At 51.3% G+C, this 17202-nt stretch overlaps 1 protein-coding gene across 1 annotated transcript in view; it reads right to left on the bottom strand.

Moving 5' to 3' along the window:
* Nucleotides 1–17202, bottom strand: part of tns1b (tensin 1b) — an 816333-nt gene that overhangs the window by 260083 nt on the left and 539048 nt on the right. Inside the window, exons 13-15 of the mRNA XM_087988578.1 lie at nt 9585–9645; nt 9410–9485; nt 2809–2938 (exon numbers count right to left, since the gene is read on the bottom strand). Coding sequence (XP_087844704.1) covers nt 2809–2938; nt 9410–9485; nt 9585–9645 — 267 coding nt within the window. The remainder of the gene's footprint in view (nt 1–2808; nt 2939–9409; nt 9486–9584; nt 9646–17202) is intronic.

The following is a 17202-nucleotide window of genomic DNA, read 5'->3' as shown; positions in this document are numbered from 1 at the left end:
AGTATGAGTGAGTGAGTAAGGGTGAGTGTGGGTGAGTGTGAGTGAGTGAGTGTGAGTGAGTATGGGTGAGAATGATTGAGTGTGAGTGTGAGTGAATGAGTGTGAGTGTGGGTAAGTGAGAGTGTGAATGAGTGTGGGTGAATGGGGGTGAGTGTGAGTGAGAGTGTGAGTGAGTGTGGGTGAGTGTGGGTGTGAGAGTGTGAGTGAGAGTGTGAGAGTGTGAGTGAGTGTAGGTGAGTGTGAGTGTGGTTGAGTGTGTGAGAGTGAGTGAGAGTGTGAGAGAGTGTGAGTGTGTGAGTGTGAGTGAGTGTGAGAGTGTGAGTGAGTGTGGGTGAGTGTGGGTGAGTGTGAGTGTGAGTGAGTGAGAGAGAGTGTGAGTGAGTGCGGGTGAGTGTGAGTATGAGAGTGAGTGAGTAAGGGTGAGTGTGAGTGAATGTGAGTGAGTGGGTGTGAGTGAGTATGGGTGAGTGTGATTGAGTGTGAGTGAGTGTGGGTGAGTGTGAGTGTGGGTGAGTGTGAGTGAGTGAGAGTGTGAGTGAGTGAGAGTGTGAGTGAGAGTGAGTGAGTGCGGGTGAGTGTGAGTATGAGAGTGAGTGAGTAAGGGTGTGTGTGAGTGAATGTGAGTGAGTGGGTGTGAGTGAGTATGGGTGAGTGTGATTGAGTGTGAGTGTGAGTGTCAGTGTGGGTGAGTGTGAGTATGAGAGTGAGTGAGTATGGGTGAGTGTGGGTGAGTTTGGGTGAATGTGAGTGAGTGTGAGTGAGGGTGAGTGAGTCTGAGTGTGGGTGTGTGAGTGAGAGTGTGGGTGAGTGTGAGTGAGTGCGAGTGAGTGCGAGTGTGGGTGAGTGTGGGTGAGTGTGAGCGAGTGTGAGTGTGTGTGAGTGAGTGTGGGTGAATGTGAGTATGAGAGTGAGTGAGTGTGGGTGAGTGTGGGTGAGTGTGAGTGTGAGTGTAAGAGTGTGAGTGAGTGTGGATGAGTGAGTGTGAGTGTGATTGAGTGTGAGTGTGAGTTTGAGAGTGTGAGTGAGTGTGGGTGAGTGTGAGTGAGTGAGAGCGTGTGTGTGGGTGAGTGTGAGTGAGTGTAAGTGTGAGTGAGTGTGAGTGAGTGTGTGGGTGAGTGTGAGTGAGTGTGTGTGTGTGAGTGTAAGTGTGTGGGTGAGTGTGAGTGTGTGAGTGAGTGAGAGTGAGTGTGTGGGTGAGTGTGAGTGTGTGTGTGTGTGTGGGTGAGTGTGAGTGAGTGAGAGTGAGTGTGTGAGTGTGTGTGTGTGTGTGAGTGTGTGGGTGAGTGTGAGTGAGTGTAAGTGTGAGTGAGTGAGAGGAGTATGTGGGTGAGTGTGTGTGTGTGAGTGAGTGTGTGGGTGAGTGTGTGTGTGAGTGTGAGTGTGAGTGAGTGTGTGGGTGAGTGTGTGTGTGGGTGAGTGTGAGTGTGTGAGTGAGTGAGTATGTGGGTGAGTGTAAGTGAGTGTGAGTGTGAGTGTGTGTGAGAGTGTGAGTGAGTGTGTGGGTGAGTGTGAGTGAGTGAGTGTGTGGGTGAGTGTAAGTGAGTGTGAGTGTGAGTGAGTGTGTGGGTGAGTGTGAGTGAGTGTAAGTGCGAGTGAGTGTGAGTGAGTGTGTGGGTGAGTGTGGGGTATGGGTGTGATGAGTCTGATGGTGAATGGCTCAGGGCTCCCTCCCTGGATGTGAGGCCTTGCTGTGAGGATGTGGAGGTAGGTCCACTCTGGGAACCTGCCTGTCCCTCCCTATGGACCTTGTGGCCGGCCTGTGTCCCCAGGCTCCAGTTCCTGTTTCTCCAGGAGTGGGTCCTGTACCCACCCCTCACACCATCCCCCACAACCCTCCCAGACTCAGGCCCCAGACACACCACAACCCTCATGTGGTCAGATCAGGCCCCCAGGCTTGGCCCAGCTCAACTACAACAAACATGAGAAGGAGCTTCTGCACTGAAGCCGTCAACAGCTGAGGGGGAGGGGGGGTGGATGGGGGGGTGAGGCAGGTTGCCATTTCCCAGACATTCCTCATGGATCCACTCGGGCTCACACACCAGCCACCACCCTCTCCCATGTTGCTCCGTGGCCCTGGGCACAACACAAAACCACAACATCCCATTTGGTGAAAGCCCCACATCCCTCAGTCCCTGCGCTCCCACCCCCATACACAAATCCCTTAATCCTTACCCTCTTCCCATCTGCCCCCAATCCCACCCTCTCCCCAAATACCCCCAACACCAACACCACCCCAAATTCCCCAATCCCACCCTCTCCCCAAATAGCCCCAACACCAACACCACCCCAAATTCCCCAATCCCACCCTCTCCCCAAATAGCCCCAACACCAACACCACCCCAAATTCACCAATCCCACCCTCTCCCCGTCTCCCACAATCCTACCCTCTTCCCATCTCCCCCAATCCCACCCTCTCCCCAAATCCCACCCTCTCCCCATCTCCCCAAATCCCACCCTCTCCCCATCTCCTCTCAATCCCACCCTCTCCCCAAATACCCCCAACACCTACACCACCCCAAATTCCCCAATCCCACCCTCTCCCCATCTCCTCTCAATCCCACCCTCTCCCCATCTCCCTCAATCCCACCCTTTCCCCATCTCCCCCAATCCCACCCTCTCCCCGTCTCCCCCAATCCCACCTATTCCCCATCTCCTCCAATCCCACCCTCTCCCCATCTCCCTCAATCCCACCCTTTCCCCATCTCCCCCAAGCCCACCCTCTCCCCGTCTCCCCCAATCCCACCTATTCCCCATCTCCCCCAATCCCACCCTCTCCCCATCTCCCAATCCCCGGGAGTAAGACATCACCTTTAAAAGCATCATCGAGATCTTCTTTGCCAAAGACGATGCCAAGGTCATGGATTGCACACGTGTGGAATTGGACACGAAACACAATCTCTCGGCTCGGGCTCTCGGAGTTTTTATGGTAACATTTCAGCTGCAACGAACAGAATCAGACAAAGCTTTCATTTTCAGACCAGCTGAGACTCTGCACGGACACCCAGTGTCATTTCAACAAGGTTACCCAGTCAATCCCCCTGCTTTCAGTGACAGAACAATATTTGTGTGTGGGAGTGTACCCCCGTGAGAGTCAGTGTGTGTGGGAGTGTACCCCAGTGAGAGTCAGTGTGCGTGGGAGTGTACCCCAGTGAGAGTCAGTGTGCGTGGGAGTGTACCCCAGTGAGGGTCAGTGTGTGTGGGAGTGTACTCCTGTGAGAGTCAGTATGTGGGAGTGTACCCCAGTGAGAGTCGGTGTGAGTGGACGTGTACCACAGTGAGAGTCAGTGTGTGTGGGACTGTACCCCAGTGAGAGTCAGTGTGTAAGGGAGTGTACCCCAGTGAGAATCAGTGTGTAAGGGAGTGTACCCCAGTGAGAGTCAGTGTGTGTGGGAGTGTACCCCAGTGAGAATCAGTGTGTAAGGGAGTGTACCCCAGTGAGAGTCAGTGTTTGTGGGAGTGTACCCCAGTGAGAGTCAGTGTGTGTGGGAGTGTACCCCAGTGAGAGTCAGTGTGTGTGGGAGTGTACCCCAGTGAGAGTCAGTGTGTGTGGGAGTGTACCACAGTGAGAGTCAGTGTGTGTGGGGGTGTACCCCAGTGAGAGTCAGTGTGTGTGGGAGTGTACCTCAGTGAGGTTCAGTGTGTGTGGGAGTGTACCCAGTGAGAGTCTGTGTGTGTGGGAGTGTACCCCAGTGAGGGTCAGTGTGTGTGGGAGTGTACCCCAGTGAGGGTCAGTGTGTGTGGGACTATACCCCAGTGAGAGTCAGTGTGTGAGGGTGTGTACCCCAGTGAGGGTCAGTGTGTGTGGGACTGTCCCCCAGTGAGAGTCAGTGTGTAAGGGTGTGTACCCCAGTGAGGGTCAGTGTGTGTGGGACTGTACCCCAGTGAGAGTCAGTGTGTATGGGAGTGTACCCCAGTGAGAGTCAGTGTGTGTGGGAGTGTACCCCAGTGAGAGTCAGTGTGTGTGGGAGTGTACCCCAGTGAGAATCAGTGTGTAAGGGAGTGTACCCCAGTGAGAGTCAGTGTTTGTGGGAGTGTACCCCAGTGAGAGTCAGTGTGTGTGGGAGTGTACCCCAGTGAGAGTCAGTGTGTGTGGGAGTGTACCCCAGTGAGAGTCAATGTTTGTGGGAGTGTACCCCAGTGAGAGTCAGTGTGTGTGGGAGTGTACCCCAGTGAGAGTCAGTGTGTGTGGGAGTGTACCCCAGTGAGGGTCAGTGTGTGTGGGAGTGTACCCCAGTGAGGGTCAGTGTGTGTGGGAGTGTACCCCAGTGAGAGTCAGTGTGAGTGGGAGTGTACCCCAGTGAGTGTCAGTGTGTGTGGGAGTGTACCCCAGTGAGGGTCAGTGTGTTGGAGTGTACCCCAGTGAGGGTCAGTGTGTGTGGGAGTGTACCCCAGTGAGAGTCAGTGTGTGTGGGAGTGTACCCCAGTGAGAGTCAGTGTTTGTGGGAGTGTACCCCAGTGAGAGTCAGTGTGTGTGGGAGTGTACCCCAGTGAGAGTCAGTGTGTGTGGGAGTGTACCCCAGTGAGGGTCAGTGTGTGTGGGAGTGTACCCCAGTGAGAGTCAGTGTGTGTGGGAGTGTACCCCAGTGAGAGTCAGTGTGTGTGGGAGTGTACCCCAGTGAGAGTCAGTGTGAGTGGGAGTGTACCCCAGTGAGTGTCAGTGTGTGTGGGAGTGTACCCCAGTGAGGGTCAGTGTGTGTGGGAGTGTACCACAGTGAGGGTCAGTGTGTGTGGGTGTGTGTCCCAGTGAGGGTCAGTGTGTGTGGGAAAGTACCCCAGTGAGTGTCAGTGTGAGTGGGAGTGTATCCCAGTGAGTGAAAGTGTGTGTGGGAGTGTACCCCAGTGAGGGTCAGTGTGTGTGGGAGTGTACCATAGTGAGTGTCAGTGTGTGTGGGAGTGTACCACAGTGAGGGTCAGTGTGTGTGGGACTGTACCCCAGTGAGGGTCAGTGTGTGTGGGAGTGTACCCCAGTGAGAGTCAGTGTGTGTGGGAGTGTACCCCAGTGAGGGTCAGTGTGTGTGGGAGTGTACCCCAGTGAGGGTCAGTGTGTGTGGGAGTGTACCCCAGAGAGGGTCAGTGTGTGTGGGACTGTACCCCAGTGAGAGTCAGTGTGTGTGGGAGTGTACCCCCGTGAGAGTCAGTGTGTGTGGGACTGTACCCCAGTGAGGGTCAGTGTGTGTGGGAGTGTACCCCCGTGAGAGTCAGTGTGTGTGGGAGTGTACCCCAGTGAGGGTCAGTGTGTGTGGGAGTGTCCCCCAGTGAGAGTCAGTGTGTGAGGGTGTGTACCCCAGTGAGAGTCAGTGTGTGTGGGAGTGTACCCTAGTGAGAATCAGTGTGTAAGGGAGTGTACCCAGTGAGAGTCAGTGTGTGTGGGAGTGTACCCCAGTGAGAGTCAGTGTGTGTGGGAGTGTACCCTAGTGAGAATCAGTGTGTAAGGGAGTGTACCCAGTGAGAGTCAGTGTGTGTGGGAGTGTACCCCAGTGAGAGTCAGTGTGTGTGGGAGTGTACCCCAGTGAGAATCAGTGTGTAAGGGAGTGTACCCAGTGAGAGTCAGTGTGTGTGGGAGTGTACCCCAGTGAGAGTCAGTGTGTGAGGGTGTGTACCCCAGTGAGAGTCAGTGTGTGTGGGAGTGTACCCCAGTGAGGGTCAGTGTGTGTGGGAGTGTACCCCAGTGAGAGTCAGTGTGTGTGTGGGAGTGTACCCCAGTGAGGGTCAGTGTGTGTGTGAGTGTACCCCAGTGAGGGTCAGTGTGTGAGGGTGTGTACCCCAGTGAGTGTCTGTGTGTGTGGGACTGTACCCCAGTGAGGGTCAGTGTGTGATGGTGTGTACCCCAGTGAGGGGCAGTGTATGTGGGTGTGTACCCCAGTGAGGGTCAGTGTGTGTGGGAGTGTACCCCAGTGAGGGACAGTGTGTGAGGGTGTGTACCCCAGTGAGGTTCAGTGTGTGAGGCTGTGTACCCCAGTGAGGGTCAGTGTGTGTGGGACTGTAACCCAGTGAGGGTCAGTGTGTGTGGGAGTGTACCCCAGTGAGAGTCATTGTGTGTGGGACTGTACCCCAGTGAGGGTCAGTGTGTGAGGGTGTGTACCCCAGTGAAGGGTCAGTGTCTGTGGGTGTGTACCCCAGTGAGGGTCAGTGTGTGTGGGAGTGTACCCCACTGAGAGTCAGTGTGTGAGGGTGTGTACCCCAGTGAGAGTCAGTGTGTGTGGGAGTGTACCCCAGTGAGAGTCAGTGTGTGAGGGTGGGTACCCCAGTGAGAGTCAGTGTGTGAGGGTGTGTACCCCAGTGAGGGTCAGTGTGTGAGAGTGTGTACCCCAGTGAGGGTCAGTGTGTGATGGTGTGTAACCCAGTGAGGGTCAGTGTGTGAGGGAGTGTACCCCAGTGAGAGTCAGTGTGTGAGAGAGTGTACCCCAGTGAGGGTCAGTGTGTGGGGGAGTGTACCCCAGTGAGGGTCAGTGTGTGAGGGTGTGTACCCCAGTGAGTGTCAGTGTGTGTGGGAGTGTACCCCAGTGAGAGTCAGTGTGTGAGGGTGTGTACAACAGTGAGGGTCAGTGTGTGTGGGAGTGTACCCCAGTGAGGGTCAGTGTGTGAGGGTGTGTACCCCAGTGAGGGTCAGTGTGTGTGGGACTGTACCCCAGTGAGAGTCAGTGTGTGTGGGAGTGTACCCAAGTGAGAGTCAGTGTGTGAGGGTGTGTACCCCAATGAGGGTCAGTGTGTGTGGGAGTGTACCCAAGTGAGAGTCAGTGTGTGTGGGAGTGTACCCCAGTGAGAGTCAGTGTGTGTGGGAGTGTACCCCAGTGAGGGTCAGTGTGTGTGTGAGCGTACCCCAGTGAGGGTCAGTGTGTGAGGGTGTGTACCCCAGTGAGGGTCAGTGCGTGAGGGGGTGTACCCCAGTGAGAGTCAGTGTGTGTGGGTGTGTACCCCAGTGAGAGTCAGTGTGTGTGGGACTATACTCCAGTGAGGGTCAGTGTGTGTGGGACTGTACCCCAGTGAGGGTCAGTGCTTGAGGGTGTGTACCCCAGTGAGGGTCAGTCTGTGAGGGTGTGTACCCCAGTGAGGGTCAGTGTGTGTGGGAGTGTAACCCAGTGAGGGTCAGTGTGTGTGTGAGTGTACCCCAGTGAGAGTCAGTGTGTGATGGTGTGTACCCCAGTGAGGGTCAGTGTGTGTGGGAGTGTACCCCAGTGAGGGTCAGTGTGTGTGAGTGTACCACAGTGAGAGTCAGTGTGTGAGGGTGTGTACCCCAGTGAGGGTCAGTGTGTGTGGGGTTGTACCCCAGTGAGAGTCAGTGTGTGAGGGTGTGTACCCCAGTGAGGGTCAGTGTGTGTGGGACTGTACCCCAGTGAGAGTCAGTGTGTGTGGGACTGTACCCCAGTGAGGGTCAGTGTGTGTGGGAGTGTACCATCGTGAGGGTCAGTGTGTGTGGGAGTGTACCACAGTTAGGGTCAGTGTGTGGGGGACTGTACGCCAGTGAGGGTCAGTGTGTGTGGGACTGTACCCCAGTGAGGGTCAGTGTGTGAGGGTGTGTACCCCAGTGAGAGTCAGTGTGTGTGAGGGTGTGTACCCCAGTGAGGGTCAGTGTGTGAGGGTGTGTACCCCAGTGAGGGTCAGTGTGCGTGGGAGTGTACCCCAGTGAGGGTCAGTGTGTGAGGGTGTGTACCCCAGTGAGGGTCAGTGTGCGTGGGAGTGTACCCCAGTGAGGGTCAGTGTGTGAGGGTGTGTACCCCAGTGAGAGTCAGTGTGTGTGGGAGTGTACCCCAGTGAGGGTCAGTGTGTGAGGGTGTGTACCCCAGTGAGAATCAGTGTGTGTGAGGGTGTGTACCCCAGTGAGGGTCAGTGTGTGAGGGTGTGTACCCCAGTGAGGGTCAGTGTGTGAGGGTGTGTACCCCAGTGAGGGTCAGTGTGCGTGGGAGTGTACCCCAGTGAGAGTCAGTGTGTGAGGGTGTGTACCCCAGTGACGGTCAGTGTGTGAGGGTGTGTACCCCAGTGAGGGTCAGTGTGTGAGGGTGTGTACCCCAGTGAGGGTCAGTGTGCGTGGGAGTGTACCCCAGTGAGGGTCAGTGTGTGAGGGTGTGTACCCCAGTGGGGGTCAGTGTGCGTGGGAGTGTACCCCAGTGAGGGTCAGTGTGTGAGGGAGTGTACCCCAGTGAGAGTCAGTGTGTGAGAGAGTGTACCCCAGTGAGGGTCAGTGTGTGGGGGAGTGTACCCCAGTGAGAGTCAGTGTGTGTGGGAGTGTACCCCAGTGAGAGTCAGTGTGTGTGGGAGTGTACCCCAGTGAGGGTCAGTGTGTGAGAGAGTGTACCCCAGTGAGGGTCAGTGTGTGGGGGACTGTACCCCAGTGAGAGTCAGTGTGTGAGAGAGTGTACCCCAGTGAGAGTCAGTGTGTGAGGGAGTGTACCCCAGTGAGAGTCAGTGTGTGAGAGAGTGTACCCCAGTGAGGGTCAGTGTGTGGGGGAGTGTACCCCAGTGAGAGTCAGTGTGTGTGTGAGTGTACCCCAGTGAGAGTCAGTGTGTGTGAAAGAGTGTACCCCAGTGAGAGTCAGTGTGTGTGTGAGTGTACCCCAGTGAGAGTCAGTGTGTGAGAGAGTGTACCCCAGTGAGAGTCAGTGTGTGTGGGAGTGTACCCCAGTGAGAGTCAGTGTGTGGGGGAGTGTACCCCAGTGAGAGTCAGTGTGTGAGAGAGTGTACCCCAGTGAGAGTCAGTGTGTGGGGGAGTGTACCCCAGTGAGAGTCAGTGTGTGTGTGAGTGTACCCCAGTGAGAGTCAGTGTGTGAGGGAGTGTACCCCAGTGAGAGTCAGTGTGTGAGAGAGTGTACCCCAGTGAGGGTCAGTGTGTGGGGGACTGTACCCCAGTGAGGGTCAGTGTGTGTGGGAGTGTACCCCAGCGTGGGTCAGTGTGTGAGGGTGTGTACCCCAGTGAGAGTCAGTGTGTGAGGGTGTGTACCCCAGTGAGGGTCAGTGTGTGTGGGACTGTACCCCAGTGAGGGTCAGTGTGTGTGGGACTGTACCCTCGTGAGGGTCAGTGTGTGTGGGAGTGTACCCCAGTGAGGGTCAGTGTGTGTGGGACTGTACCCCAGTGAACGATCAGTGTGTGTGGGACTGTACCCCAGTGAGGGTCAGTGTGTGAGGGTGTGTACCCCAGTGAGAGTCAGTGTGTGAGGGTGTGTACCCCAGTGAGGGTCAGTGTGTGTGGGACTGTACCCCAGTGAGGGTCAGTGTGTGTGGGACTGTACCCTCGTGAGGGTCAGTGTGTGTGGGAGTGTACCCCAGTGAGGGTCAGTGTGTGTGGGAGTGTACCCCAGTGAGGGTCAGTGTGTGTGGGAGTGTACCCCAGTGAGGGTCAGTGTGTGTGGGTGTTAATAGTGTGAGGTTGTCAGAGAAGGTTTTTGCAGCCTGTGATCTTCCAATAATTTCTTACCAGGATATCTCCTTTTAGCATGAGTCCTGGTTCGATCGTGATACAAATACTGGTCTGACCATCTCCTGGAATGTTGCTGATGTAAAGCAGAAATTTATGATTGGATATTTGTTACTGAGTACACGAGAAACCAGCAACGAGAATTTGAAAAATTGACTGTTACAGAGTGACTCACTAGATTCCTGAGGTATACACCGGCTGCATTGATTGGTAGATCTTCAGGAATGGCCGACACCCTGGAACAGAGGAGGGGCATTATTAGATCAAAGGGAAGGAGGGTACGAGTAACAGTGAGTAACAGTGATAGGAACAGAGGGTAATAAAGATTGAAACAGAGAGTAATGATGGGAATGAGAGACTAAAGACAATCATCACAGGGACCAAAGGTGAGAAAAACCCAGGGTGACGATTGGTGAAACAGGGAGTAACAGTGAGAAACAGACCCTGTCATAGTGAGGGAAACGGGATGTGTTAGTAACAGCGAGTGATGCTGAGCTGGGTTTGTGGTATCCTCAGACTGTTGGCAAGCTGCAGTGCTGAAGGTGATGAAGTTCCCTGCAGGATTTACAAACAGCGTCTGCTGGGATCTGGGCTGAGACATTGGAATTAGCCAGATATGGAACTGCACACCCCATCCATGAGGAACAAAGAGGAACAAAGGAATTGTGTTCCACGTCACAATTCATCTCCAGGTTTGGGATCCAGCTAGCACCTGAGAGTCACATGTTCTGTCTCGGGGAGAGTCTGGGAGGTGGGGCAGCTGGTGAAGAGGGCAAACTTGATCTTCAAAAGAGTGGCACTGGAAAAGCAGAGCCGGTCGGGCAGCATCCGAGGGGCCGGAGAGTCAACAGTCTGAGCAAGAACGTGCCACTTTCACCTCGGAGATCTCAGCTTGCTGAGACTTCCGGCCCTGAGAGCAACGCCAACCATTCAGCTGCCGAACCTTCAAGCTTCCCTCACTCTGGAGAACCATTCTCCTCATGCCTCCAGCCTCTGCAGTCACCACCGTGGTAGACCATAAAGGGTTAACATCCATATTCCATCAGCTCCACCCACCTGACTGACGTGTCCCAGAGTTTCAGGGTGGACACAGAGAGCTCTCACTTTCAGAGGGAACAGCAGTATCTGCAGCATCTCTGTAAGGTCCCAGTAACTCACCCTTACCAAGTGTAGCCGTGTTTACATGGAACAAACCTACTCATTATCTCGGAACAGAGTCTTTTCTGCAGTTTCTCCCCCCGTGATGCTGTATCCTCTATCACTTACAGCAGATGGCTCCAAGACAAAGTCAAACCAAAGGATAAAAATCACACAGCACCAGGTTATAGCCCAACAGGTTTAATTGGAAGCACTAGCTTTCGGAGCTCCGTTCCTCCACAACCACCTGATGAAGGAGTGTCGCTCCGAAAGCTAGTGCTTCCAATTAAACCTGTTGGGCTATAACCTGGTGCTATGTGATTTTTAACTTTGTCCACCCCAGTCCAACACCGGCATCTCCAAACAGAGATACAGTAAGGAGTGCAGAGACACAGTAAGGAGTGCAGAGATACAGTAAGGTGTACAGAGACACAGTAAGGTGTACAGAGATACAGTAAGGAGTACAGAGACACAGTAAGGAGTGCAGAGATACAGTGAGTTGTGCAGAGATACAGTAAGGTGTACAGAGATACAGTAAGGAGTATAGAGGTACAGTAAGGTGTGCAGAGATACTGTAAGGTGTACAGAGATACAGTAAGGTGTGCAGAGATACAGTGAGTTGTGCAGAGATACAGTAAGGTGTACAGAGATACAGTGAGTTGTGCAGAGATACAGTAAGGTGTACAGAGATACAGTAACGAGTATAGAGGTACAGTAAGGTGTGCAGAGATACTGTAAGGTGTACAGAGATACAGTAAGGTGTGCAGAGATACAGTAAGGTGTACAGAGATACAGTAACGAGTATAGAGGTACAGTAAGGTGTGCAGAGATACTGTAAGGTGTACAGAGATACAGTAAGGTGTACAGAGATACAGTAAGGTGTGCAGAGATACAGTAAGGTGTACAGAGATACAGTAACGAGTATAGAGGTACAGTAAGGTGTGCAGAGATACTGTAAGGTGTACAGAGATACAGTAAGGTGTGCAGAGATACAGTAAGGTGTACAGAGATACAGTAACGAGTATAGAGGTACAGTAAGGTGTGCAGAGATACTGTAAGGTGTACAGAGATACAGTAAGGTGTACAGAGATACAGTAAGGAGTGCAGAGACACAGTAAGGAGTGCAGAGATACAGTAAGGTGTACAGAGATACTGTAAGGTGTACAGAGATATTGTAAGGTGTGCAGAGATACAGTAAGGTGTGCAGGGATACACTAAGGTGCACAGAGTTACAGTTAAGGAGTATAGAGATACAGTAAGGAGTACAGAGATACAGTAAGGTGTGCAGTGATACTGTAAGGTGTGCAGAGATACAGTAAGGTGTGCAGAGACACAGTAAGGAGTGCAGAGATACAGTAAGGTGTACAGAGATACAGTAAGGTATACAGAGATATTGTAAGGTGTACAGTGATACTGTAAGGTGTGCAGAGATACAGTAAGGTGTACAGAGATACAGTAAGGTGTGCAGTGATACTGTAAGGTGTGCAGAGATACAGTAAGGTGTACAGTGATACTGTAAGGTGTGCAGAGACACAGTAAGGTGTACAGAGATACTGTAATGTGTACAGAGATATTGTAAGGTGTGCAGAGATACAGTAAGGTGTGCAGAGATACAGTAAGGAGTGCAGAGACACAGTAAGGTGTACAGAGATACAGTAAGGTGTGCAGAGATACTGTAATGTGTACAGAGATATTGTAAGGTGTGCAGAGATACAGTAAGGTGTGCAGGGATACACTAAGGTGCACAGAATTACAGTTAAGGAGTATAGAGATACAGTAAGGAGTACAGAGATACAGTAAGGTGTACAGAGATATGTAAGGTGTACAGTGATACTGTAAGGTGTACAGAGATATGTAAGGTGTACAGTGATACTGTAAGGTGTGCAGAGATACAGTAAGGAGTGCAGAGACACAGTAAGGTGTGCAGAGATACAGTAAGGTGTACAGAGATACAGTAAGGTGTGCAGGGATACTGTAAGGTGTGCAGAGATACTGTAAGGTGTACAGAGATACTGTAAGGTGTGCAGAGATACAGTAAGGTGTGCAGACATACAGTAAGGTGTACAGAGACACAGTAAGGTGTACAGAGATACTGTAAGGTGTACAGAGATACAGTAAGGTGTGCAGAGATACAGTAAGGTGTGCAGGGATACTGTAAGGTGTGCAGAGATACTGTAAGGTGTACAGAGATACTGTAAGGTGTGCAGAGATACAGTAAGGTGTGCAGACATACAGTAAGGTGTACAGAGACACAGTAAGGTGTACAGAGATACTGTAAGGTGTACAGAGATACAGTAAGGTGTGCAGAGATACTGTAAGGTGTGCAGAGATACAGTAAGGAGTGCAGAGATACAGTAAGGTGTACAGAGATACTGTAAGGTGTACAGAGATACAGTAAGGTGTGCAGAGATACAGTAAGGAGTGCAGAGATACAGTAAGGTGTGCAGAGATACAGTAAGGAGTGCAGAGATACAGTAAGGTGTACAGAGATACAGTAAGGAGTGCAGAGATACAGTAAGGAGTACAGAGATACAGTAAGGTGTACAGAGATACAGTAAGGTGTGTAGAGATACAGTAAGGTGTACAGAGATACAGTAAGGAGTGCAGAGATACAGTAAGGAGTACAGAGATACAGTAAGGTGTACAGAGATACAGTAAGGTGTGCAGAGATACAGTAAGGTGTACAGAGATACAGTAAGGAGTGCAGAGATACAGTAAGGTGTACAGAGATACAGTAAGGTGTGTAGAGATACAGTAAGGTGTGCAGAGATACAGTAAGGTGTACAGAGATACAGTAAGGTGTGCAGAGATACAGTAAGGTGTACAGAGATACAGTAAGGAGTGCAGAGATACAGTAAGGAGTACAGAGATACAGTAAGGTGTACAGAGATACAGTAAGGTGTGCAGAGATACAGTAAGGTGTGCAGAGACACAGTAAGGTGTGCAGAGATACAGTAAGGTGTGCAGAGATACAGTAAGGTGTGCAGAGATACAGTAAGGAGTGCAGAGATACAGTAAGGTGTGCAGAGATACAGTAAGGAGTGCAGAGATACAGTAAGGAGTACAGAGACACAGTAAGGAGTGCAGAGATACAGTAAGGTGTACAGAGATACTGTAAGGTGTACAGAGATATTGTAAGGTGTGCAGAGATACAGTAAGGTGTGCAGAGATACAGTAAGGTGTACAGAGATACAGTAAGGTGTACAGAGATACTGTAAGGTGTGCAGGGATACTGTAAGGTGTGCAGAGATACTGTAAGGTGTACAGAGATACTGTAAGGTGTGCAGAGATACAGTAAGGTGTGCAGACATACAGTAAGGTGTACAGAGACACAGTAAGGTGTACAGAGATACTGTAAGGTGTACAGAGATACAGTAAGGTGTGCAGAGATACTGTAAGGTGTGCAGAGATACAGTAAGGAGTGCAGAGATACAGTAAGGTGTGCAGAGATACAGTAAGGTGTACAGAGATACTGTAAGGTGTACAGAGATACAGTAAGGTGTGCAGAGATACAGTAAGGAGTGCAGAGATACAGTAAGGTGTGCAGAGATACAGTAAGGTGTACAGAGATACTGTAAGGTGTACAGAGATACAGTAAGGTGTACAGAGACACAGTAAGGTGTGCAGAGATACAGTAAGGTGTACAGAGATACAGTAAGGTGTGCAGAGATACAGTAAGGAGTGCAGAGATACAGTAAGGTGTGCAGAGATACAGTAAGGTGTGCAGAGATACAGTAAGGTGTACAGAGATACAGTAAGGAGTGCAGAGATACAGTAAGGTGTACAGAGATACTGTAAGGTGTACAGAGATATTGTAAGGTGTGCAGAGATACAGTAAGGTGTGCAGGGATACACTAAGGTGCACAGAATTACAGTTAAGGAGTATAGAGATACAGTAAGGAGTGCAGAGTTACAGTTAAGGAGTATAGAGATACAGTAAGGTGTGCAGAGATACAGTAAGGTGTGCAGAGACACAGTAAGGTGTACAGAGATACAGTAAGGAGTACAGAGATACAGTAAGGTGTACAGAGATACTGTAAGGTGTACAGAGATATTGTAAGGTGTGCAGAGATACAGTAAGGTGTGCAGGGATACACTAAGGTGCACAGAATTACAGTTAAGGAGTATAGAGATACAGTAAGGAGTGCAGAGTTACAGTTAAGGAGTATAGAGATACAGTAAGGTGTGCAGAGATACAGTAAGGAGTACAGAGATACAGTAAGGAGTACAGAGATACAGTAAGGAGTATAGAGACACAGTAAGGAGTGCAGAGTTACAGTTAAGGAGTATAGAGACACAGTAAGGAGTGCAGAGTTACAGTTAAGGAGTATAGAGATACAGTAAGGTGTACAGAGATACAGTAAGGTGTGCAGAGATACAGTAAGGAGTACAGAGATACAGTAAGGTGTGCAGGGATACACTAAGGTGCACAGAGTTACAGTTAAGGAGTATAGAGATACAGTAAGGTGCACAGTTGTGGGATTGGGGTATTTGTGGGCAGGGTAGGATTGAGGAAGATGGGGAGAGGGTGGGATTGGGGAATTTGGGATGGGGGTGATGTTGGGATATTTGGGGAGAGGGTGGGATTGGGGTATTTGGGATGGGGGTGATGTTGGGATATTTGGGGAGAGGGTGGGATTGGGGGCAGATGGGGAGAGGGTAAGGATTAAGGGATTTGTGTATGGGGGTGGGAGCGCAGGGACTGAGGGGTGTGGGGCTTTCACCAAATGGGATGTTGTGGTTTTGTGTTGTGCCCAGGGCCACGGAGCGACATGGGAGAGGGTGGTGGCTGGTGTGTGAGCCCGAGTGGATCCATGAGGAATGTCTGGGAAATGGCAACCTGCCTCACCCCCCCATCCACCCCCCCTCCCCCTCAGCTGTTTAGATTAGATTACTTACAGTGTGGAAACAGGCCCTTCGGCCCAACAAGTCCACACCGAACCGCCGAAGCGCAACCCACCCATACCCCTACATTTACCCCTTACCTAACACTACGGGCAATTTAGCATGGCCAATTCACCTGACCTGCACATCTTTGGATTGTGGGAGGAAACCGGAGCACCCGGAGGAAACCCACGCAGACACGGGGAGAACGTGCAAACTCCACACAGTCAGTCGCCTGAGGCGGGAATTGAACCCGGGTCTCTGACGCTGCGAGGCAGCAGTGCTAACCAGCTTCAGTGCAGAAACTCCTTCTCGTGTTTGTTGTAGTTGAGCTGGGCCAAGCCTGGGGGCCTGATCTGACCACATGAGGGTTGTGGTGTGTCTGGGGCGTGAGTCTGGGAGGGTTGTGGGGGATGGTGTGAGGGGTGGGTACAGGACCCACTCCTGGAGAAACAGGAACTGGAGCCTGGGGACACAGGCCGGCCACAAGGTCCAGAGGGAGGGACAGGCAGGTTCCCAGAGTGGACCTACCTCCACATCCTCACAGCAAGGCCTCACATCCAGGGAGGGAGCCCTGAGCCATTCACCATCAGACTCATCACACCCATACCCCACACTCACCCACACACTCACTCACTCACACACACAGACACACACTCACTCACACACTCACTCACTCACACACACACTCACTCTCACTCACTCACACTTACACTCGCTCACACCCACACACACACTCACACACACACTCACCCACACACTCACCCATACCCACACACACTCACACTCACCCACACACTCACTCACACTCACCCATACACACACACTCACTCAGACACACACTCACCCACACACTCACTCACCCACACACTCACTCAGACTCACTCAGACTCACTCACACTCACCAACACACACACTCACTCGCCCACACACTCACACTCACCAACACACACACTCACTCACACTCACAGAGAGTACAGACAGACAGTAAGTTGTGCAGAGAAACAGTAAGGATTACAAATATACAGTAAGATGCACTGGGATACAGTAAGGTGTACAGAGATACAGTCTTACAAACAGGTTTAAAAAGCTTCAAAGCACTGAAGCAGTAGTCCAGTTCTGACATAACACAATAATTCCCTTCCCGTGTGATCCCGTGTGATCCCGTGTGATTCCGTGTGATCCCGTGTGATTCCGTGTGATTCCCAGCCGCACCATTTAAACTAATGAAAGTAGAATCCTGTTACAGCCAATACTGGACAGGAAAGATCAAATTCTACAAATAATGGTCTAAATCCTTCAATCCCATTATAGCCAATTCACATTGAACAATCACGCATTATAGCAGAGTAGTGTGTAATGCAACACAGAATTTAAAAGTCTGACTGACAAAATAATGCTGGACAAAGTCTACGAACTTCTATAATCATTCAATTTCAAACAGTAATTGTTAAATACAAGATAAAAGGGTTGGTGACCAGCAAATTGAAAGTGTTATCAAAATGGCAGAATAAAAACAGCTCCTTAGTGAGTTTTGAGGAGATTTGTAGCTCAGGTTGAGGTCCTGGATGTAGGTTTGCTCACTGAGCTGGAAGGTTCATTTTCAGATGTTTCGTCACCCTACTGGGTAACATCTTCAGTGGGCCTCCAGGCAAAGCACTTCTGATAATTCCTGTTTTCTAATTATATGTTTGGGTTTCTTTGGGTTGGTGACGTTATTTCCTGTGGTGATGTTATTTCCTGTTCCTTTTCTCAGGGGGTAGTAGATGGGG

The sequence above is a fragment of the Chiloscyllium plagiosum genome, unplaced genomic scaffold, assembly GCF_037043375.1.
Source record: "Chiloscyllium plagiosum isolate Xiang-an unplaced genomic scaffold, Cpla_swu_hap1 HiC_scaffold_7, whole genome shotgun sequence".
Classification (NCBI taxonomy): Eukaryota; Metazoa; Chordata; class Chondrichthyes; order Orectolobiformes; family Hemiscylliidae; genus Chiloscyllium; species Chiloscyllium plagiosum.
This window is presented reverse-complemented; position numbering and strand designations above follow the sequence as displayed.